At 47.5% G+C, this 24,609-nt stretch overlaps 1 protein-coding gene across 4 annotated transcripts in view; it reads right to left on the bottom strand.

The window, feature by feature from the left end:
- Positions 1–7,332: 7,332 nt before the first annotated feature.
- The window catches only part of ADRA1B (adrenoceptor alpha 1B), a 59,512-nt gene continuing 42,235 nt past the window's right edge, over positions 7,333–24,609 (bottom strand). For 2 of the 4 annotated variants that reach the window (XM_089334535.1, XM_089334534.1), the window contains exon 5: positions 7,333–8,001. In XM_089334535.1, the coding sequence (XP_089190661.1) occupies positions 7,394–8,001 (608 nt within the window). In that variant the 3' untranslated portion in view covers positions 7,333–7,393. 4 annotated transcript variants of the gene reach the window in all.

The following is a 24,609-nucleotide window of genomic DNA, read 5'->3' as shown; positions in this document are numbered from 1 at the left end:
CAGATCTGGTGGGGGTAGGCCGTATGGAGTCTTGTTGTAGCTCACCCCCTCCCACACGTAGTCTTGTACCTACTCAGTCGGTCACAGGAGAACTGTGATGGGCAACACCCTGTGCAGTGCTGTGGTCACTGCTCTGTCACCGCTCAGAGTTCTCTCCTCCTGGAGCCCCCTGTGCAGGTGCTCACCCTTGACCTGTTGTCAGGGCTCCCTCCCAGCCTGGATCCCCTCTCCTGCCAGCCTCTTGCTCTCTTCACAACACATCTCAGATGTTCTCTCTCTTCTCGCGAACCTTGGGCGGCTCCACATTTGTCGGTGTAACTCATGGTGCTGCCTGAGCCTACCTCTGGCTGGCTTCCTTTTCTCTTCTTCCTCTCCATGCTCTGTCCCCTCCACTAGCATTCCTTCTTGCTAAATCTTCCAAACCCTGCTCAGCTAGTGCTGCCTCCCCAAAGCCTTTCTGATTCTGTGTGGGTGGCCAGGAATCCTTCAGTCCCTAAACTATTTGTTTGCCTTCCATAGCATTTTAAAAAAGACTTATTTTATTATTATTTACTTGAAAGTCAGAGTTACACAGAGAGGCGAGAGGCAGAGAGAGAGATGGTCCTCCATCCTCTGGTTCACTCTCCAATTGGCCTCAATGGCCAGATCTGTGCTGTTCTGAAGCCAGGAGCCAGGAGCTTCTTCTGGGTCTTCCATGTGGGTGCAGGGGCCCAAGCACTTGGGCCATTCTCTACTGCTCTCTTAGGCCATAGCTGGATCAGAAGTGGAGCAGCCGGGACTTGAACCTGTGCCCATATGAGATGCCAGCACTGCAGGCGGTGGCTTTACCCACTTCGCCACAGTGCTGGACCCATCCCATAGCATTTTTTTTTTGACAGACAGAGTGGACAGTGAGAGAGAGAGAGACAGAGAGAAAGGTCTTCCTTTAACGTTGGTTCACCCTCCAATGGCCGCCGCGGTTGGCGCGCTGCGGCCGGCGCACCGCGCTGATCCGATGGCAGGAGCCAGGTGCTTCTCCTGGTCTCTCATGGGGTGCAGGGCCCAAGTACTTTGGGCCATCCTCCACTGCACTCCCTGGCCACAGCAGAGAGCTGGCCTGAAAGAGGGGCAACCAGGACAGAATCCGGCGCCTCGACCGGGACAAGAACCCGGTGTGCCGGCGCCGCAAGGCGGAGGATTAGCCTAGTGAGCCGCGGCGCCGGCCATCCCATAGCATTTTCTAACAACACCTACCATTTACTGAGAAATTGCCATGTGCCAGTTACTGCCCTAAACTTGCTTCATGCCCTATTATAATTGATCCTCCCCAAAACCCACTAGGAATATATGATTATTTCCATTCTATATTAGTCACCTCTCCTTTACTTTATCTAAAATACCTGAGGTGAGCTTCTTAGGAAGGAAAAGGGTTTATTTCAGCTTCCAGTTTTGGAGATCTGCCGCACAGGACAAGGTGGCCCCATTGGTTCAGACATCTGGTGAGACAGGAGGGTGGTGGAGGGACAGACACACAGTGAGCCAGCAGTCAGAGAGGGCAGCTTGGCCAAACTCTGCTCAGATAACCAGCCTTCCCAGAAAAACTCTCCTCTCAGGACACGCCCCCAGTGACTCAAAGACCTCCCCCTAGGCTCACTCCCAGATGCCACAACTGGATCAAGTTTCTGCTGTGAAATCCATCAGCCATTAACATTAATCCATTAATCGTTAACCTAAGACTTTGGGGTTTAAACATCTGCTTGGGTTTGGGGGAGCCAAATCCTGCTTAAACCATAACACATTTCATGGAGCTGGAATTCTGAGAGTGTAGGCAACTTGCCCAAGAAGACGCAGCTCATAAACCGGAGAATCAGTGCTGCTGCCCAGTCCCTATGACTCTATGTCTTTAATGCTTTATCTGTGTGACATATAGACCTGGCTCTACCTTGTTGTATCCATTTTTTTAGCGACTGTTTAATCTCCCTTCCTACTAAGTTCTCATGAGAGCTAGTACTGGATTTTACTCTCCATTCTGTCCTTGGCTCTAAGCTCGGTGCCGGTGATGAAGGGCAGTTGTAGAGCAGGAAAAGAAGAAACGAGTGAGTGAGGCATTGTTCAGGTGTCACTGGGTGTGGGGTTCCAGGTAGCATTTGTGGGGACATAGCTGCTTGGCTGGTAGCTGGCAGCACACGTGAGGGCAGTGACGAGTTTAGCACTTCTGCCAGCTCCCAGGCAGTTTTGGAAGCCTCTTATGAAGAGGCTGCTCCTCTGAATGAGGCCATCAGCAGGGACTGTGTTTTCTGGTCTTACCAATCCCAATGAAGTTGTCTCCAGAAATAGCTTGTCTCCGAGCACTGTGCACTGAGGATGGGAGGACAAAGACTGGAGTCGCTGATCTGCACTTTGGGAGCTGTCGCGACTCAGGACACTTCACAGCAGACAGAGGCCTAGAGCGGGAAGGGCTTAGGGACCAGAACAGAAGTGAGGAGTGCAGGAGAGAGCAGCAACCCTAGAAACACCAGGCTGTTGGCAGTGACAACTGAGATGGCAGCCTTCACATTCCACTTTTTAAAAAAAGATTTATTTATTTATTTATTTGAAAGTCAGAGTTACAGAGTGAGATGGAGAGAGAGAGAGAGAGAGAGAGAGAGGGAGAAAGCGAGTGCTCCCATTCGCTGGTTCACTTCCCAGATGGCTGCAACGGCCAGGACTGGGCCAGACCGAAGCCAGGAGCCAGGAGCTTCTTCCAGGACTCCTATATGGTAGCAAGGCCCCAGCACTTGGGCCATCTTCTTCTGCTTTTCTCAGGCTATTAGCAGAGAGCTGGATTGCAAGTGGAACAGCTGGGACTTGAACAGGTGCCCCAAAGGGATGCTGCACTGACAGCAATGTAGGCCCCACATGTTACTTTTTACAGGAAGCCTTCTCTGATCAGAATGGCCTTCTACCAAATTAAAGGTAGCAGCCTCGCTACGTCCTCCCATAGGACACTGTTCTACTGCTTTACGCATTTCTACACTCATGGCAGGGTTCATTCATTCATCCAAAAATATTTATTGAGGACTGAGTATCTGACCTAGTGACTAACCTTCTGCTTGGGATGCTGCATCCCATGTCAGAGTGCCCTGGGTTTGTGTCCTGGCACTGCTCCTGATTCTACTTCCTGCTGATGTACACCCTGGGAGGCAGCAGGTGATGGCTCAAATAGTTGGTTCCTGTCACCAAAGTGGGAGACATGGATGGAGTTCCTGGCTCCCAGCTTCAACTTAGCCCAGTCCTGGTCTCTGCAGGCACTTGGAAAGTAAGATAGCAGTGGGGGCCAGTAGGTCTGTCTCTGTCTTTCAATAATTAAAATTATATATATATATGTATATATATATATATATATATATATATATATATATTAGGTGCCAATACATACTGTGGACATGTGGGCTCTGCCTAGGGCCAGATCTGGAGCCCAGGACTCCCTGGGGGGTATGAGCCACTGCTTGGCCAGTGTTTCTTCTGCAAAGATGCAGAAGGCTGTCACTGCCTCCCTGTGCTCTCTGGGTGACCTCCAAACACCACTAATGAATAAAGTCATCAGAACTCAGCAGCTCAGTTTGGTGCCCGTGGCGTCAGATATCCAAGATCTAAATTACAACTCACATGTAGCCAGTGACGGACATTTCAGTGTTTATACCACAGTGAACTCATTTTTTTTAAAGATTTTATTTATTTATTTAAGAGGTAGAGTTACAGACAGTGAGAGGGAGAGACAAAGGTCTCTTGTCCATTAGTTCACTCCCCAGATTGCTGCAATGGCCGGAGCTGTGCCGATCCGAGGCCCAGAGCCAGGAGCTTCTTCTGGGTCTCCCATGCGGGTGCAGGGGCCCAAGGACTTGGGCCATCTTGTACTGCTTTCCCAGGCCATAGCAGAGAGCTGGATCGGAAGTGGAGCAGCCAGGACTAGAACCGGCACCCATATGGGATGCTGGCGCCACAGGCTGAGGATTAACCTACTGTTCCATGGTGTCAGCCCCTGAACTAATTTTTTTAAAAAATGATTTATTTCTTTTTTTATTTGAGAGGCAGAGTTACAGATAGAGAGAGGGAGAGACAGAGAGAAAGGTCTTCCATCTTCTGGTTCACTTCCCACATGGATGCAATGGAGGAGCTGAGCTGATCAGAAGCCAGGAGCCAGGAGTGTCTTCCGGGAATCCAACGGAGCTGCAGGGGCCCAGGCACTTGGGCCATCTTCCCCTGCTTTCCCAGGCCATAGCAAAGGGCTGGGCTGGGACATGAACCAGCGCTCATATGGGATGCTGGGGCCACAGACGGAGGCTTAGCCTACTTATGCCACAGTGCAGGCCCCCACAGTGGTCCCATTGAATCCTCTGTGCTTCCTGGTGGGCTTGCATGATTCTGCCCATTTGCTGGATGGAGACATTGATCAGAAGAGAAAACTGCCCAAGGTCATCCAGGGTCAAGACTTCAGCCAACGTCCTGCTGACTCTAGATTCCTTTCACTTGCAGTAGACCAGTGATTTTCAAATATCCAATATCATTCCATGGAGACCCAGGGGTAGGCTACAGGAAGTGGATGAGGAGACGAAGGAGAAGTCAGGCTTCTCCCCACTTTGCTCTCAGCTGCTCCTACATCAGGGTGCTGTGTAAAGGTGGATTGTAAGAAGATCATGTTCCTTTATTTGAAAAGCAGAGAGCAGGGGAGAAAGAGAGCGCTGAGAGAGAGAGAGAGAGGGAGAGAATCTTCCACTACACTGGTTTACTTTCAAATGCTTGCAACAGCCAGGGCTTGGTCAGACTGAACCAGGTACTCTATCTGGTTCTTCTGTGTGAGTGGCAAGGGCTCAAGTATTCGAGCCATCACCTGCTGCTTCCCAGGAGCATCCGCAGGAGGCAGAGGTGGAGGTGGGACTTGATTGCAGGCACTCTGATATGGAATGTGTTCATCCCAAGTGGCAGCTTAGCCTGCTGTGCCACAATGCCCTGCCCCCAAATTTGTGTTTCTAATAACACATTTTTGGAGGACTGCCTCATGCCATTTTTCTCCCCTGAGGATGGGGCTCAAGCTTTCCTTTTGCTGGGAGCCCCTGTTCTCTGTAGGGGCAAGAAGATGGCATCAGCCTCGGGAGAGCAGCACAGGCTGGGAAGGCGGAAGACTTGGGTTCATCTTCTGGCTTTGGTGTGCCTTGGGTCAGCTGTTTTCCTCAGCCTTCTCATCTGTAAAAATGAGGGGGTTGGCTCCAATAGTCCCTAAAATGAAGTTTAATCTGTGAGTCTGGGGTACTATGCTCAATTCACTAATTTTTAAAAGTATTATTTTAATATTTATTTTAAAGACAGAGTGACACAAGGGGGAGATACAGAGAGAGAGAGAAAAAATCTTCCAACCGTTGGTTCATTCTCCAAATGACCACAGTGGCCAGGGCTGGGACTGGCCAAAATCAAGAGCCTAGAACTCCATTCAGGTCTCCCACTTGGGTGGCGGGGCTCCTAAACACTTGAAACATCTGCTGTTTTGCAGGCACATTAGCAGGAAGCTGGATCAGAACTAGAACAATGAGGACTTCAGTCATCGTGGGCGGTGGCTTATCCTGCTATGCCACAATGCCGCCAAGGCCCCAATTTATGAAATCTTAAACTGAGGCAAGGCAGCTAAACCTGTACAAAAGGGTGTAGTTTCATTTGTGTGTGCATTTTTCTGGAAGGAGTGTCTATAGCATTCATCAGAGTTTTAAAGGGTCCGCGGTACAGAATCTCTGGTTTCCTTGGACATTTTTTCATTTTGGCAGAATTGCTGGGCAATCTTTTTTTTCTCTTTTTGGAGTGTATCAGGTCTTAAGAATGATATGAGGAAGCTATTTGCAGTAAGGAAACAAGGGCAACATACAGAGATAGGCAGAGCTAAATGATGGGAGCTAGATGAGAGTGAGAGATAGAGTAACCTAGCGATCTTGCTTAAGCCCCTGTAATCAGCCATACCTGATAAGCAAACAACTTTCAACTATATGAACTACTGGCTTCTCCTCCTTTAAGGATTTTCTTTTTAATCACTTTATAGAATAAATGACTGATATTATTGAAGGGGGCTCTTGCCAGTTGAAAAATTATGAAGCTCAACTTTGAAATGTATATGATAGGGGAGGGAAGTTCCTCCTGCTGAAGCCCAGAAGAAAAATGCTTCCTGTTTTGTTCCCCATCTCTTACTCTCCTCACAAGCCATGGGGGGGAGGTGAGGGAGTGGTGGGGGTAGCGGGCACAGAAAAGATGTTCCAATCAACCTCACCTCTACAGACAGGAAATCCAGATCCAGATTAGGGGGGTGGGGGTGGGATTTTCTTCTGGTCATGCAATCAGGGCTGAGCCTAGAAAGCGGTTCCTTCTCCAGGGCCACTTCACCTCTCAGCCCGGTCTGCCTTAGCACTTCTTTTTCGTGCAGCCTCATCTGCAGTTAGAAGAGCTCAGAAGGGTTCTTGCGCCCCCCTGTGTTGGTTGAGCCACAAGGATTCCTACCTTACTCAGTAACCTTCGTGGTCTGGATTTGTTTTCAGGGTCAGTGGGCACACACAGAATGTTTGGCCTGGGGATGTACATGGGAGGGGAAGAGAAAGGCATCAGCCTCTTTCTCTGCCCCGTCTCGTCCACTCTCAGGGGACAGCCCTCACCCTAGGGTACTGACCAGGCAGGCCTACCTACAATTGGGAACCACGTAGGGTTCAGTTTTGCTATAAGGAGATGCTGCAGGGAGCCACTTTCACCCTATAGGGCAGATTTGTTCAGCCCCGGAGGGCAGGCGTGGCAAAGACAGAAAAGGGACCAAGGGGATCCAGCACCAACAGCTGTCCACAGGGCCAGCGGAGAGCCCAAGATCTAGGGCCGGGGCAGACCTCCAGGGTCCACGCGCTCAGAGACCACTCAGAGCCGCACAGGAGAAATGATCTTTAATGTCTTTGTTTCCAGCCCCCGCAAAGTGCTATCAATTCAGTGAAGAAAAAGGAGGGGCTGGAGAGGTATGGAGTCACGAGACACAACAGCGCCCGCCCACCTCCTGGGCGCACACTCGCTCTGCCCGCACTCGCGCGGGCGCCCCCCTCACACGCTCACATGCAGGCCACACGCACACCGCACAGACACACACACGTGTACCCAAGGTTAAATACATGTAGCGAGGGACTCGTTTCTATATACAGAGAGAGAGAGAGACGTCTTCCCGGCAGGCATCGGTCCCCCGGGCTCTCAGCATGCTCGGCCCAGCTCTCTGCGCTGTACCTGGCACCCATGCCCCGGCCAGAAAAGCGGCTGCCCCTCTCCCCGCCCCCCGCCCCCGCGGCCACTGCCCTCCCCCCTCCGTCTCCCCTCCCCCCACACAGGATCGCCTCCCCCGGGAAAGGGAGCTGTACGCTGGGGGCCCCTAGAAGTGCCCGGGCGCCAGGGGCATGTTGCTTTTGAAGCCCGGCTGCCCGTTGGCCACGTCGGCCGCAGACTCGCAGCCGCCGTTGCTGGAGCCCCCGTCTGTCCCGGGGCTCTCGGGGTCGGCCAGGAGCTTGAAGGTGAAGAGCTGGCCCGAGTCGTGGCGGCCGCGGCGGCCGGCGGGCTCGGGCGCGGGCAGGCTCAGCAGGGCGCCGGGCGCCTTCCACTCGGGGAAGGCGTACAGCTCGACGGGCGGCTGCGCGCCGCGGCCCAGGTAGCCCGGGCTCGGCGAGGCCGAGGGCAGGGTCCGCTGGCTGCCGCTCAGGCAGCTGCCGCTGTCGTCCAGCGAGTCCTTGCGCGACTGCGAGCGCTCCAGCGAGCCGCCGCGCGTCCACGGCCGGTAGGTGTAGGCGCAACCGCCCAGGCGGCGACGGCGACGGCGGCGGCGGCGGCCGGGGCACTGGCACCCGAGGATGCGCACGAAGGCGCGCTTGAACTCCTTGCTGGAGCACGGGTAGATGATAGGGTTGAGGCAGCTGTTGAAATAGCCCAGCCAGAAGACCACCTTGAACACGGCGTCGGGGGGCTTCAGGGTGGAGAACAGGGAGCCTGCAGAGGGCGGAGACAGACGCCAGCCATGAGTACTCGGGCCCTCCCCTCCCGTGTCGTTGTGTCCTCAGTAACCCGGGCCCAGGGGTTAGCGCACCTGCGCCAGGCCCCGCCCCCTCCCACAATCGCCTTCGCGCTTCGGAATGAACGACTCCTGCACTCATTTGTAGGGCGAACCTAAGGGCCTTCCCTCGTGTCGGTGAAGCCTTTCGGGATCTAGCTAGGCAGCCCCCAAGCTCCTGCAGGTACAGATTTCCCAGCGATGATAATCACCCGGAAATGTGCGTCTCTTCTGGGTCACGCACCGTGCTAGGCGCTTTGCCTGCATTATTCTATCCTTTCCAACAGGCCGTGATTCGTTTCCAGTGCAAGTAGGAGACGTGTGAAAGACCACAACGCAAAAAATAAAAGGTTAAAGGAGTGAAGAAAAACGACGTAGCACTTAAAAATGTAGAAGAGGCAAGAATGGCAGTAGATATCTACAATGTCCAAAACCCTCTAGGAAGTGATTATTTAGAATATACAGAGAACTCCTGCAAATCAATAAGAAAAAGACAGCGTTCCCCAGCCCCTCCACTCAGACATGTGGGCAAAGAAAATGAACAGGCAATTCACAAGCCAAGAAATCCAAGAGCTAAGCCTATGAAAAGATGCTCAGAACACTGGCAGTCTTGTGATTATAAAGCAAATCGAAAGTATGTCATGGCAAAAATTAAAAAAAAAAATAAGGAGGGAGAATGGGGAGTATCGTCAGGCTCTTAAAACTGTATATATGAAATACATGAAATTTGTTCCCATATATAGATTTTAAAAAGTAAAAAAAAAAAAAATTGGGGGGGTGAATAAAATGAAAGCCACAAGAGATATAACGTATCTGTTAGGCTGGCAAAACTTAGGGAGCTGGAGGGTTCTAAGCATAGGCAGGCGTGTGGGGACACGGGGCACTTTCTGTACGGCTGGTGGGACACAGGCTGTGCAGACGGAGAGGACTCTGGCACCCCTTGGTCCAGTCAATATACTCTTTGAAACTCACCCATTCTGCTCCAGGGCACTGATCTCAAATTTTTAACAGGTCTGAAAGGGGGTGTGCATGAAGATGCTCATGGCAGTGCTGTTTGTAGTGATAGGGAGTTGGGGAGAACCTGGTGTCCCTCCCTGGGCAAGCAGAATGGAGTACAAGCATACAGGGAGATTACCCAGCACTGAGAGGCCCAGGACGACATGGCCACAGAACAATGCCAGAAAGATCTTAGACATATTGTTCTTGAGAGAGAGAGAGAGAGAGAGAGAGAGAGAGAAATAGAATGAGATTTATGACATAATACTATTTAAGTAACTTACCAAACAACCATGTGTCTTTTGCAAAAGCTTTTTAAAAACCATCTGAACACAATGTCTGGCTAGGGGTGAAGGCAGAGAGACATGGGAATGGAAATGGGAATAAAAAGAAATAAATTAATACAATAAGAGCAAGGCCTGGCATAAACTGATGACCATGACATGTTATAAAACGAGAAATATGATTAATTCCCCCTTCTCAGAATTTGAGATCCAAAAACACTTTCTGGCCATATTAAATTAAAAACAATTTCCATTTTAAATATAATGCAACTAAGACTTGGATAAATTAAGTGGCTTGCCCCGGGTCACTCAGCAATGTTTGTAATATAACTGGGATTTAAACTAAATTCTATTTGAATATAAAATGTTTTTTAGAGATGCTATTAATAATACTCTGGAAAAATTAGGAAATGTAAAAATGCAAAAATTAAAGATGTTTTAAAAGCATAATCCTGGGGCTGGCACTGTGGTGTAGCAGGTAAAGCCTCTGCCTGCAGTGCTGGCATCCGATATGGGTGCTGGTTCAAGTCCCGGTTGCTTCACTTCCAATCCAGCTCTCTGCTATGGTCTGGGAAAGCAGTTAAAGATGGCCCAAGTCCTTGGGCCCCTGCACCTGCGTAGGAAACCTGGAAGAAGCTCCTAGCTCCTGGCTTTGGACTGGCCCAGCTCCAGCTGTTGTGGCTACTTGGGGAGTGAACCAGTGGATGGAAGACCTCTCTCTCTCTTTCTCTCTCTCTCTCTGTGACTCTGCCTCTTTGTAACTCTGCCTTTCAAATAAATAAATTAAAAAAAAAGCATAATCCTGGCCAGCGCTGTGGCTCAATAGGCTAATCCTCCACCTGTGGTGCCGGCACCCCGGGTTCTAGTCCCGGTTGGGGCGCCGGATTCTGTCCTGGTCACTCCTCTTCCTGTCCAGCTCTCTGCTGTGGCCTGGAAGTGCAGTGAAGGATGGCCCAAGTCCTTGGGCCCTGCTCCCTCATGGGAGACCAGGAGGAAGCACCTGGCTCCTGGCTTTGGATCAGCGCGGTGTGCCGGCCGCAGCAGCCATTTGGGGGGTGAACCAACGGAAAAGGAAGACCTTTCTCTCTGTCTCTCTCTCTCACTGTCCACTCTGCCTGTCAAAAAAAAAAAAAAAGAAAAAAAGCATAATCCTATAATATGGAAAAAATCACATTTTGGGACATATATTTTCAGATTCTAGAAAAAGAAAATTTTATATTTATTTTCATTTTATTTGAAAGCAGACACACACACACATACACACACATACACACATACACAGAGAGAGAGAGAGAGAGAGACAGAATCTTCTGTCCACTGGCTCACTTCCCAAATGCCCACAACAGCCAGGGCTGGGCCAGCCTGAATCCACCATCTGGGAACTCAGTCTGGGTCTCCCACATGGGTAGTAGGGACCCAAGTACTTAAACCATCACCTGCTCTCTCCCAGGGTGTGAATCAGCACGAAGCTGGATTAGAAAGTGGAAGAGTCAGGAATCCAATCAGGCACTTCAATACTGGATGTGTGCATTCCAAGTGGCAACTTAAATGCTGCAAAAACATCTGCCCCCAGGTGTTATTTTTCCTGTTGTATACACCTATTTAAATGTTTTCAAAAATGGGACTATACAGGACATTTTGTACCTTCAAATTATGTCCCTAACCCTGCTACATGGTCTGGAATATAGACATTGTCTTTCTTGTCTTTTCGCCTCTGTTAGACTTGAGCTTCCCAAGGACCTGGTCTTTGGGCTCACCTTTGAATCCATTTGTGGAATGCAGGGAAAGCACTGGTGTATCTGAACAGAAAGAATCTTAACAAGCATCATTTCTCAGATGGAGACACTGAGGCCCAGAAAGTGACTGCCAGTCCCACAGGTGGTGGCGCAGGTGCCACAAGAATTCCTATCTCTGTCTTTGGATGGTGTTTCTCCCGTGTACTGCTTACTTTCTTGTGTTTTTATGGTTTGGTCTGCTGCTACAGGGAGCTCCAACTCCTACTTTTCTGCTTAGCAACCCAGCGGAGGAGAGCTGGCGGGGTGCCTGGAGCAGGACTCAGCCAGTCAGGGGTTATCCACAGCTGATGTGAGCACTCACTGTACATACTGACTCTTCTCAACCGAGGGGGAAATGTGGGATGGGCCACATTGTAGGTTGCTCGAGGTAAGGCAGATGAGGGCATCATCTCGTAGTCTATGACAGGGTTCACACCACTGGGCCTGTGTCCCACCCTTAGGAGTAAGACACCAAAGGTCCCAGGTAAAATAACTATGATGTACGGACACCTACTGTCTCACGATGGGCATGAGTTGTCTCTTTGTGATGGTTTGTTTGTCACTGATTCTGAAGGGCGGAGGAAAGGGGAGAATTACTTTTAGGGAAAAAGTACAAAGAAGCTAAACCTTGGGAGCACTGTGCACTACCCCCAGGAAAGTGGATGCTGGTGAACGTGTGTATAGGGAGCACATCCCTTTGTTTGAGGCCACATAAAATCCAGGAGAGATCACTGGGGGTACTGGGGTACTGGGGGTGCAGTGACAGTCGTGGTCAGAAGTGGGGAGGATCCAGAGCAGCAGAGCATACTTGCTGAGGACAAACTTGTAATTTTGTTCTGTGAAATAGGCAATGAATGGATTAATGAGGATGCACCCTAAGGGACTAGATCTTTCAGAGGCCACAAATAACAGGAATGCTATCAGCAAGTATTTATCATACCCACCATGTATGTTGTGCGCATGCTCTGCAGGTCCTGTGCAAAACTCTTTACACCACTAGCTTATTGATACTCACAACACTTGGAAGGGAATATTGAGCAAGATAGAATCGCTAGTTCCATTTTTTTTTGGATCAGTTCATCAGCATACAACAGTGGTAGCTATTTAAGTTTCTATACATCCATTCATTTGTTATCCATTCACTTACTCCACCAATACTGAGTTCCTATTAAGTGCCAAACACTAGGACAAGCAATGGGGAAAGAGATGAGTTTGAGGTGTGGCAGCTAACAGGCATGGCAAGAGAACACATGTGGTGTTAGGACACAGGCATAAATATCACTCTGTCACCCTGGGGGCATATTTTGGGACTTTTTTTTTTTCTTGGGTGCTCCTTAACTCGATCACATAAGGAGCACCTGGCCAAGGACAGCCAGCCTGGCTCCTTGCCTCTATTTTATTACAAAGTACTCTCAAAAGATCACGCTCTTGAGAAGCGTACAGCCTCAGGGGATGTTTTCTCATGGGCATTTATGGCCATCTCTTACTTGCAGTTCCTGCAGCTGTTTTCTCCCCCAAGAGGAGGCCATTCTTTGCCATTGGCCAAAGAGCTCAGGCTTTGAGATGAGCCAGACCTGGCATTGAGTCCTCTCTTTATTTTTATTTCATTTTTTAATTTTTTAAAAGATTTTATTTATTTATTTGAGAGGTAGAGTTACAGACAGTGTGAGAGAGAGACAGAGAGAAAGGTCTTCTCTCTGTTGGTTCACTCCCCAGATGGCCACAACAGCCGGAGCTAAGCCGATCCGAAGCCAGGAGCCAAGTGCCTCCTCCTGGACTCCCATGCGGGTGCAGGGGCCCAAGCACTTGGGCCATCCTCCACTGCTTTCCTGGGCCACAGCAGAGAACTGGATTGGAAGAGGAGCAACTGGGACTAGAACTGGTGCCCATATGGGACGCTGGCGCCACAGGCGGATGATTAACCTTGTGTGCCATGGCGCCGGCCCCTGAGTCCTCTCTTTATAGGTGGCTGTTAGACTTTAGAGAAGCCCTTTTAGCCTTGTTTTTTCATCTGTGAAATGGGGACAATATTTGTTTCATGGAATGATTGTGAATATAGGAAAATACCCACGTAAAATACTTGATATAGGGTCTGGCACAGTGAAAATAATACTTTTAAATGATGACTGTTCTTTGGCCCATTCATCCCGCTCCTCCAGGAACTCTGCTCTGATGAACCCCATTCAATTCAGATCGATTTCTTCATAGAACAGACACCCTATAGAATACAGACAAGCAGGTCTCATTTTGTTATTTTGTGGTTTGCTTGTTAATGTTGCTCAGCCATCCCAGGGCTGGCTGAGTCCTTGCTTACTACCCAGATTGTAAATTCCCTCTGGGCAGGAACTGTATTTTCATTTCTTTTGTTTTCCCCTCCAGATTTGTATGTTTTTATTACAAAAATGAGACATGCTGAGCTAAAAAAGTTACACATGACAAAAAATCTATAAAGTATGGAGTGAAAATTCTTTCTCCATTCAAGCACAGGGGACTGAAGTTAACAGTTTGTTTTTATCCTCCTTGATTTTTTTTTTATCTACACTTTCCTTTCTCCAAATTGCCTTCCTTGCTGAGAACACATGTGTTACCCCAGGTCAACGTACAGGGTGCTGGTTCACCCCTGCCTCTTCTCCCAAGAGCAGCATTCCAATTTGATGTCTGGATTCACGGTAGTTTATTTAACACTTTGCTCTAATGGTAGTCAAGTAGGTGATTGATTTCCAATTTTTGGCAGTTACAAACTGCATAACGAAAAGCCTCAAGCATTCATTTTTTTTTTGCACATTTGAATGTTTCTGTAGAATAAATTCCTAGCTGCAAAATCACTGGGTCAGTTCTGCATCTGAACACTGACAGCTATTTAAACTGCCTTTTGAACTTGTCGTACCATTGTGCCTTCTCATCAACTGTGTATGGGTCTGACCTTTTCCTACCCTGTGTCTCCATAGCGTGGGGTGCCTTCAGCCCTTTAAATCCTTGCTTATCTGACAGGTTAACAGTGACCTTTCCCCTTTGTCCCATTTGCATCCCATTTTACTTTGTCCTCCTGCAGACTCCAACATGGCATGCCAGCCTTGAACAAGCCCTCAAGGATGTCCAGCAAGGAGTCTCCTTTCTTGCTGGGATGAGACTCTTTGGGTTAGAATCCTGGCTCTCTCACCAGCAGCTATGTGACCTTGGAAGATTTCATACTTGTCCCTACGCCCCTGCTTCTCTTCAGTAAAATGGGGTTCTTACTAATAGTACTGAGCTCATTGGATTATTGTGAGGATTGAGCAAGATGAAACATGGAAGCTCTCATGAAGGCAATGGAGGCGGTGCTTGTCACTCAGTCGACTGCATTAATAGAATTTAACTAAATAATTTGTTCCTTTTACCACTGAAGGGGCTGGAAATCCAAATTTAGGAAGCCCACGTTTGGTACTTACATTTATTTACTCCATCTGTCATTTTCAGGAAGTTGCTTTCCCACTCTGGGCCTGTTTCCCCCTTTAACTGAGTGGTTTGAGTTGGGTGTTTTCCAGCCTTAACACTCAGAGTCTCCCTGAAGCCAGAGATGACTTGGGCTCCAGGAAGCCCTGTCCATCCCTGCTGGGACTGCCTGCTTCCCCAGATCCACCACAGAGGGGCAGTGTGGGTCAGGGACTGGACTTTGAAGTGGCCACGGATTCCAGGCATATTTCCACCCCCCAACCTCCCAGCACACTAACTTCTGGGATTAGCAGCCCTGTTTGCTGTGCCAGGCTGCCCTAGTGGGAGCCAAGAAGCCATAGTTAATTAGGGAAGGTGTTGATCCTTTCTGGCATGAAAGGACGGGTGACAGGGATTGCTTCCCCTGGGCACTGAAACAGTCCTTTCACTGGGGACTGGAGGCTGACAAAGCCTGTGGGTGAGGGGAACAACTGCAACAGGAAACATGGGTTCCTGGAAGGCCAGAGCTCAGAGCTGCAAAGCACGCCTGTGCCGGGATCTTTGACACTGTCACTAATTTGCAGTGCATGTCCCTTCCTCTCTTGCTGGTGAACCGGCCATGAAGCTCCTTGCCAGTGTCTGAGAATCATGGCTTGCTAGGGCTGGGAAACCTCTTGTGTTCACAGGGGCTCAGTGAGGGTGAGTGACTCACTCGAGGTTGGTCAGCTGGGGAATGGAAGAAGGGCCCCTGGGACTTGTTCATGCTGCCATGCATCTGACTGAATGGACATTTATGGAGGCAGTGTCATTTGTTGGTTAAGGACCTCTCCTGATATCACAGGTAGGTAGATTTGGGTTCAGAACCTGGCCCTGGCTTTTCTAGACGTGTGACCTTGGAGAATCCTTGGGCTTGTGAGGTTCAAATTCCTAGAAAATGGGGATGGTGATAGCTCTTTTTGGTGTGGTCGAAGTGCCTGGCAGTTTGAAAGGTCCCAGTACGTGAAGCTGTTTATTACTGCACCAAACCCTGCTACTATCCTACTATGACACTGCTGTCAGTGCCAGGGCCATTGCTACAGAGAGGACAAAGCATCAAGGACAGGAGGTCTGAGCAGGCATCCCAGTGCAGGCCCAAGGACGGGCTTCGTGTGGTGGTTCTCCAACCTGCTCAAATTGTATGCAACATTCATGCCTTTTTCTGGGGATCATGCTCTTAAAGGGGTCTGTCACTCTCAAAGAGTTAAGACTTACTCATCCCAAGTCTGGGCTTGCTGAGCCTCAGGTCCTACCATTTACTAAATGCTTTTCTCTAAATCAACTCACTTTCAGTAACAATTCTTTGGAAGGAAACTTTATACCATCATTTAAAAACCTGAATCATTTGGTATAAGTAAAAAGTTATGGTAGAGAAGAATAAGAGGACAAAATAATATCTGTACTTTCTGGATGACTCCAGACTGTGCAAGGCCTAAAGCCTATTTTCTTTCTCTGAAAAAGGGAGATTAGCAGGACTGAGCGGTATTGAAGATTTTTGGCCCTAAACCAAGGGGGCACTGCTCTTTGCAGAGCCTAAAGGATTGAAAGAGATTTGAACAGGGAATCATTTTCTTATTGGGGAGCCTAGCCCGTGGATCATAGTAGCTACTAAAGAAATACTTACTCATAGCTGACTGAATATATGACTCAGAGTTTCTTATGCCATCTCTAGCTGTCTTTTCAAGCTGTCTTATACAGTGAATTTGACCTGAAGTACAGGTGCAGCCATTGAAAAAATCAAGTGCTGGTGGCCCCATGGCTCTACTCTGATCCTTCTGGCAGCATCTTGCTTAGGCTTATTAAGCAGATCAAATGAGACAACATTGCTGAAAAGGTTTAGAGGGGATGAAAGCTTACTACCTGGGAGAGGCATTTGTATTTTACTCTCTCCCTCTTTTATTCAAGGAAAGAGAAGCAGGATGTGGGGCTTGGGGAGGATGGATAAATCAAGGAACAGATGTTGCTGTCATCCCACCTACATCACTTGTGCTTTGAGTACCCAAGGGCGACTTAGAGGGATTTTGAAGTACAAGGATCAACAGCTAATACTGAACAGGATCAGCACACGGAGAAGCATTTCTTAGCCAGAGGTGGTCTCTGAAGGTCATCCTGGGTGTGTCACACTGGGTGTGTCTGTAGAACAGCAGCTGGCATTGAACAAGCTTCTACCGTGATGCCCATCACTCCTTCAGTGATCACTTTTCCCAAGGGCAGCCCCACAGGACTGTGCACTGCACAGCTCTAAGGCACAGCATTTACCCTGTGGTGAATAATACTCTTTGGTAAGTGTGTGTTCAAACTGCACACATGCACCTAGAGGCCATGATTATTCCATCAAGGGGACAGAAACTCAGATTCTACAGGTAAGTTGATCAAGGTCAAAGAGCTAGTGGGTGACAGAGTAAGAGATTTTATTAAAAAAATTATTTTTGGGGCCAGTGCTGTGGCATAGCAGATAAAGCTGCTGCCTACAGTGCCAGCATCCTGTAAGGGTGCCTGAGTCCTGGCTGCTCCACTTCTGATCCAGCTCCATGAAATGGCTTGGGAAAGCAGTGGAAGATGGCCCAAGTCCTTGGGCCAATGCACCTGAGTGGCTGACCCAGAAGAAGCTGCTGGCTTCTGGCTTTGGATTGGCGCAGCTCCGGTCATTGTGGCCATCTGGGGAGTGAACCTGCGGATGGAAGATCTCTTTCTCTTTCTTCCTCTGTCTTCTGTAACTCTGACATTCAAATTAATAAATAAATCTTTAAAAAATTATTGCAGGGAGGGAAGTGGAGAGAGGGAGAGGGAGAGGGGGAGGGAGAGGGGGAGGGGGAGTAAGGGGAGGGGAGAGAGAGAGAAAGAGAGAGAGAGAGAAACTCACTCTCATTCACTGATCTACTTCTTAAATGCTTGCAGTGGTGGGGCTGGAGTCAGGGCCAAACCCAGAAGCCAGGAACTCAATCTATATCTCCCCTTTGGATGGCAGGGACCCAACTACTTGAACCATCACTCCTGCTTCCCAGCGTCTGCATTAGCAGGAAGCTAGAACTGGGAGTTGAAACCAGGACTCAAGCTAGGTGCTCTGCTCTATGGGACTCAGGCTTTTTAACAGCTAGCCCAAATGTCTGCCCCTGGAGTTAGAATTCGAATCCAGGCAGCGTCTAACCGAGGCTTTAAATCACAGCTCAAGGAAAGAAAACGAAGACGAAAAATGTGTATAATGAGAAAAGTATTCATGGATGTCAATTTTTTTACATGAAAGCACACTTATCATTTACTTCTGTTTTCCACAAACTTTTTGAAGTATATTCACAGTGTGTCTGTAGATAAGGAACAGGAAGCATACATACTGGAATAACAACAGTGTTCATCCATGGGTGGGGGAATTATGAGGGAATTTCCCCTCACTGTGCTTTTTGGTGTTTTCCAAAAGTTTTCTTCACAAACATGAATTACTCTTGTGATTGGGAAAAAATCCAATGAATATTACTTAAAAAAGCAAACAAGCCAGAAGATGCTGTGTTTACTGAATACTTGCTAGGTACCTGCCAACTTTCTTATGTCCTGTTTTGTTGAATCCCTACAACAGCTCTATGATTAAGGTAGCATCAGTCCTACTTGACAGATGAAGAATGGAGACTCAGGGGGATGGTAGCACTTGACTTAGGTCTTCCACAGGTATGAGAAAGAGAGGCTTGAAATTGCCATCTTGTTAAGTCCAGTGGCCTTCTTGCTTCTCCATGTGGCTGTGGCTGCCATGCCCTTATCCCCTCGCTGTGGGGAATAAGTGGGGGTATTGTTTTATTCTTTAGGTATTCCTACATCTCTGGGCCTTCACTTAATATTGGTGGAAGGAATGAACCAATGGGTGGGTTTGGAGAGTGCAGTGAGGCCGGGGGACCTGAAGCATCAACTACCAGGTCAACAATAAGCCAGTATTGGGTTAGTTCCAGCACACCCTCCCCACCCAGGACTCTGGCATTGTAGACTCCAGGGTTATGAACTTGATTTGACTCTTTTCATTCAGTGTGGTGGTGAATGTTTGCTGCCATGGGTTAAGATGCTGCTTGGGATGCCCAATCCCATATTGGAGTGCCTGGGTTCGAGTCCCAGCTCTGCTTCTGATTCCAGTTTCCTGCTAATATGAACCCTGGGAGGCAGCAGTGATGGTTTAAGAAGCTGGGATCCTCCCACCCATGTGGGTGACCCAGATTGAGTTCTTAGTTACCTGCTCTGGCCTTGCTGTTGTGGGCATTTGGGGACTGAACTAACAGATGGAAGATCTCTCTGTCTCTTTGTTGCTGTGTCTCTCTACTTTCCAAATACATGAAATAGAGGAATAAAAAAAATTCAGTCTGTGTCAGACACGCCCATGATCTCCAGGGAAACAGGAGTAGTGCAACTATTATGGTGAGCTTTTGAGGGGAGAGGATGCCTTCCCAGCATGGCTCATGTGAGTAGCGTTTGGCTACATCTTCCACCAAGCCAAATATCTCCAGATGAAACAGTTTGGCTCAATAAAAACTGGAACAATTTAAAATAGTTGTGAATTCTTTCAGCGCCAGCTCTGTAAAGAGGGGTTTCCTTGGGTTTGGAGATTCCCTTTGAGGCTTTTCCATTTTCATTTGCCACTTGACCCTGGAATGCTATCATGAACTTGTCCAACACATACAGCATTTTAGGGGCCAACAGATACTTAACAAATATTTAAATCAAATGCTGAAAACAACAATAATAATCGCCAGAAGGACCACTGACAATAACCGATTCCTTAAACAGCTGTTATGTGTTAAGTTTATAAACATTCTCTAATGCAATCCTCCCAGAAGCTCCACTGAACTTTAAGAGGTTAAACACGGTCACATGCCTAGGAAGTGATGGGCTGGAACTCAAATCCAACTCTGCAGCCTGGGTTCTTACTCATGTTTCATAATAAGAAAAAGGAGCTTCTCTTCATTTCCTTAAGTACTAGGCAATTCCTTCCCTACCCTGGAACAGTCTCGTTGAACTGTCCAAGTGCTGTTTGAGGCTGTGAAATGCAGCATTTATCACTTTCCACCTTAGATTACAGTTACTTAGTCTCATGTCCTCTGATGAAACTGGGAACCTCTAGAAAAGAGAGTTTATGTGTGATTCTCCTCTCTCTGTCCTGGGCCTAGCACGGTGTCTGAGATATGACAGGTAATTCTGCCAACATGTGCTGAAGTAATGACAATACTGATGAAAATAATAAAACTGAAAGGTGTTAGCCCCTGGCTGCTCAAAGTGAAGTTCATGGGTAGGCAATAACTGTGTGCTGGTTAGATATGCATATTCTTTGACTCAGGGCATTAGAATCTTTTTAAAACATGATTCAGAGGTGACAGATACTGTTTTAGCCCACATTTTGATGTGATTTAAAAAATTATTTCTCCAGGCAGGCGTTATGGTGCAGTAGGTTAAGCTGCCTTTTGGGATGTCCAAATCCCATATTAGATGGATTACCTGGGATCGAGTTCTACTTAGGCTTTGGATCTAGCTTCTTGCTAATGTGCCTGGGAGGTATATTAGTAGCTGGGCTCCTTGCCACCCATGTGGGAGACCCAGCTAGAGCTCCTGGCTCTTGACTTTGCAATCTGACCCAGTCCCCACTGTTGTGGGCATTTGGAGAAGTGAAGCAGCAGCTGCAAAATCAATCTCTCTCTCTCTCTCTCTCTCCCTCCCTCCCTCCCTTTCAAATAAATAACTAAATAAGTAAATAAATACATAACTTGTTGGGGCTGGCTCTGTGGCGCACTAGGTTAATCCTCCGCCTGAGACGCCGGCATCCCATATGGACGCAGGGTTCTAGTCCCGGTTGCTCCTCTTCTAGTCCAGCTCTCTGCTGTGGCCCGGGAGTGCAGTGGAGGATGGCCCAGGTGCCTGGGCCCTGCACCCACATGGGAGACCAGGAGGAAGCACCAGGCTCCTGGCTTCGGATTGGCACAGCGCCGGCCTTAGCGGCCATTTGGGGAGTGAACCAAAGGAAGGAAGACCTTTCACTCTCTCTCTCTCTCTCTCTCTCTCACTGTTTAACTCTACCTGTCAAATAAATAAAAATTAAAAAAAAATACATAACTTGTTTTCTCGTGTATCTTGAGATTCATGAGTGAGCAAAGGCTGGACTGAGAGACACCTCATCATGAGACTTACTTTTTTGCTCCAAATCCTCCAGTGGCCCTATAGTTTTTAGGATAAAGTTCAAACTAGTTGGGCCAGAATCTAAGACCCATTCAGCTTGGCTACAGTTGACTGATTCTTTGCAATGTGCATAGACTTTTCAGGTCCCTTTCCTTTTAGCACACTGGCCACTGGTCTGAGATGGCCTCTCTTCTTCCCACCTTCTCTCCGTCCTTTCCATGCCTAGCTCAATTTCTTCCTCTGCTGCTTTCCCTTGAAGCATGAAAATAGTGGAAGAAACTAACAGGGTGAGAAGATCTGCTAAGATCCAGGTGACTCACATACCTCACCTAATTTCATCCTCACAAGAGGCAGGAAGGAAGCATGGGTTCTGCAGTTTTCCACTTACAAGTGTGGAAATGGAGGCTCAAGTGTATGGAACGCAACCAATGTCACACAGCTAGTAAGTGGGAGAGTTAGAGCTCAAACCCTATCTGCTTGGCCCCAAAGCTGGCCAGTGTCCACAATATGCAATACTTTCTCTAAACTCCTGGAACACTTCTTGAGGGGTGGAGGAGGCCTAGAATTGTTTAACTTTGTTTTTATAATAGTGTCATATACATTTCATCTGGTTGTTAAAACACAAATGTCTAAATTGAGAATTTCATGTCTCTTTACCCCAGTGGCTCTTACATTGGGTAAGGAGATCATTGAATTCCATAGAGTTTTAAGGTTTCACAGGCTCACTGAATCCCATCCATGGATATTCAGGGGGTACAGAGCCACCAGATGGGGAGTTGTGTTTCTGACACAACAGCCGTTGAACTTACCTGTTTTAGCATCTGTCTCCCTTTGCTTACAAGCTCTTTGAAGCCAGGGTCTATCTTCCTTGTCTTGGTTTCTCCGAATCCCAACACAGAGCTTGATGTCTCATTAATGTGTAAAAATATTTGCTGAGCACATCACCTCCCCTTTGTGTGCCTGGTCCAGTACTGGCTTCACAGCAGGTGCTGATTGAATGGTTGTTGGCTGATTGCTTGTACTTTCCTGCCTTCTCTTCCCTTATCTAAATGGGAACTATGGGCCAATACCCTGCCCAGTTCCCATCTCCTCCCCGAATCCTTCCCTGACTGCTCAAATCCTCTTCTATTTTATTTCCCATCACAGAGTCCTTGGTGCAGGGGTTAATACAGAATGCTATTATTAAAGGATGTGCTTCTTGTCTTTAGGTAGTGTAAGAGCTCCTTGAAGATGGGGCCTGTGTCTTCCACTTCTAGCGCAGGGCTGAGCATGCAGTGAGTGCCCATCCATTACCCACTGATTGGTTTATGGACCTATTCCAACTTCCAGTAGGGGAGCCACCTCCTGGCTCAGGCCCAGTTGGGAGCAGATGGGATGGAGTGGTTTCTGCATCACTCAAGGGGCCGTTGTCGATGCCATACTGAGTTTGTTCCATGCTTTGACCTCCCTGGAAATAGCAATTTCCCCATAGAATACTTTTAGAAACTGGGCATCGCAGCTATAACTTTTTAAGGGGAAAAAAAGAATTTATATTTATGCTTAAATGGAGAGGCATAGCTTAATTTCACATGAAGTCATTATACAAGATAACTTTACTTCTCCCCAAATTAATCTGAAAATCTAAAACAATCTCATTAAAACCTCTCCTTATTTTTGGGGGGATAAAAGATGGGAAGAAGCTAAATGATACAAATCCAAATATATGGAAGAATATGACAACAACCATGAGAAAAATTCCCAGGTCAATTGAAATAAATCAAGCAGGTGGGGGAAATGTGTAAGCTCACCTCTAAAGATATGCAAGCCTATCATAAAATTAAAAATTGGGTAGGAAGTACAGGAAAAAGCAGAAAGATCAATAAAATTATACAGTTTAGAAAAAGAACAAAACATCTATAAGAATATTGTATGCCATTTCAATGCCTGTAGGAAAAAATAGGTTAATCTGTAAATTATTCTGTAATTAGGGCAACTGAATAGCTATTTTGAAAGTGATAAGGCTACATCCTTACTTTATTTCTCAAACTATAATAAACATAGATGAATGTAAGATTTTAAAATATAAAAATCATTGAAGTATTAGGAGAGGGTGTTGGTAAATATTTTTGTAATTTTGAAAGAAGAAAGACCTTTCAAAGCATGACAGATGCTCAGGATCTGGAAAGAAAGGTACTGACGAATCTGTCTAGGCATTTCTATAAGGCTGAAAACGTCAAAAACAAAGTTAAAAGGAGAATTGAGGAAAATATTTGTGATTCAAATGATAAAAAGAATGATATTGCTAACATAAATGCTTTATTTGAAATCAGAGAAAAACAATTCAATAGAAAATTAAGCAAATCATAATAAGCAAGTAAGACTAAGTACAATGGACAAAAAACGAATAAGTGAAAAAATAAATATAACATTCCTTTTTATAATAAATGATGAATTAAAATGCGGTAGAAATACTTTAGGTCTATTAGTTTGGAAGACATTTTAAAAAGTGGTGTAGTGGGGAAAGCTGCTGCCTGCAGTGCTGGCATCCCATATGGGCAGCGATTCAAGTTCTGGCTGCTCCACTTCCCATCCAGCTCTCTGCTATGGCCTGGGAAAAGCAGTGGAAGATGGCCCAAGTCCTTGGGCCCCTGAACCCACGTGGGAGACCCAGAAGAGGCTCCTGGCTCCTGGCTTCGCATTGGCGCAGCTCTGGCTGTTACGGCCAATTGTGGAGTGAACCAGCAGATGGAAGACCTCTCTCTCTCTCTCTTTCTCTCTCTCTTTCTCTCTGCCTTTCCTTCTCTCTGTGTAGCTCTGACTTTCAAATAAATAAATCTTAAAAAAAAGAGTATACTTGCAGGGGCCCAAGGACTTGGGCCATCCTCCACTGCCTTCCCAGGCCACAAGAGAGAGCTGGATTGGAAGTGGAGCAGCTGGGACTTGAACCGGTGCCCATATGGGGTGCCAGCACTGCAGGTGGCAGCTTTACCCACTATGCCACAGTGCCAGCCCTGCAAGTATACTCTTAAAAGACACAGAGATGAAAGTATAAGAAATAGTAATGTCTCTCCCAAATGGGAAACAACCTAAATTTACAGCAATATGGGATCATGAAATAAACCATGCAGCACTGGCACAATGGAAAAACCAGACCTCTCTTAAAATGGTAAACTAAGTCTACATCGTAATGATGTCCATGAAAGAATTAAGAAGAAAAACAAATTTCAGGAGATCACCCTTAGTATAATCTGAATTTTATTAAAAAAAAAAAACTCTACCTGAGCATATGTTGTGTGTGCATGTGTCTGTGTATATATGTGGGGAGGTTGTGTGTGTGTGTAACTGTGTGTGTGTGTTGCTATATTTACAGCAGAACAATCTGGGTGAATAGATATGGAACTTTTCATAGTGGTTATCTTTGGAAGATGGGCTTATGTGAAGATTTTCACTTTGTATTTAAAATTTTTTTTGGCAGTGAACAAATAATTGCTTTTGTAATTAGAGAATGAGAGCAAGAGAGAGAGAGAAAGAGAGAGAAGGAGAGACAAGGTGAGGTGAGCAGAAAAGAGGCGAGGCGAGGCGAGGCGAGGCGAGGCGAGGAAAGAGAGGGAGATATTGAGGGAGCCAGGAAGTTTGAAAGCAGAGGGAGAAGCAGGCCAGCACAGTGGTAGGGTCTGGAAGACCTTTGGGCCAGGACATGGCCTCTCTGAGCCCAAGTTTCTCAAGTACAAAAGCAGGGGGCCACGTGAGCACCTGGGCCCCCCTTCTCTGACTTGAAGCCTGAGTTCACTCTTGAGCGCCTGAATGAGTTTCTTTGAGCCTAGAACAAACGGACCGCACATGCTTGATCCTTCTTTCTGAGGCAGCAGATGAACCCGCTGGTTGGCTGAGCAGCCCGGGGTGTCTGCGATGAAAGGCTGCAGGA

Source organism: Oryctolagus cuniculus, chromosome 6 (assembly GCF_051225735.1).
Source record: "Oryctolagus cuniculus isolate XC-2025 breed Fujian yellow rabbit chromosome 6, ASM5122573v1, whole genome shotgun sequence".
NCBI lineage: Eukaryota > Metazoa > Chordata > Mammalia > Lagomorpha > Leporidae > Oryctolagus > Oryctolagus cuniculus.
The sequence above is the reverse complement of the archived record's forward strand: the minus strand, read 5'-3'. Positions and strand labels throughout refer to the sequence as shown.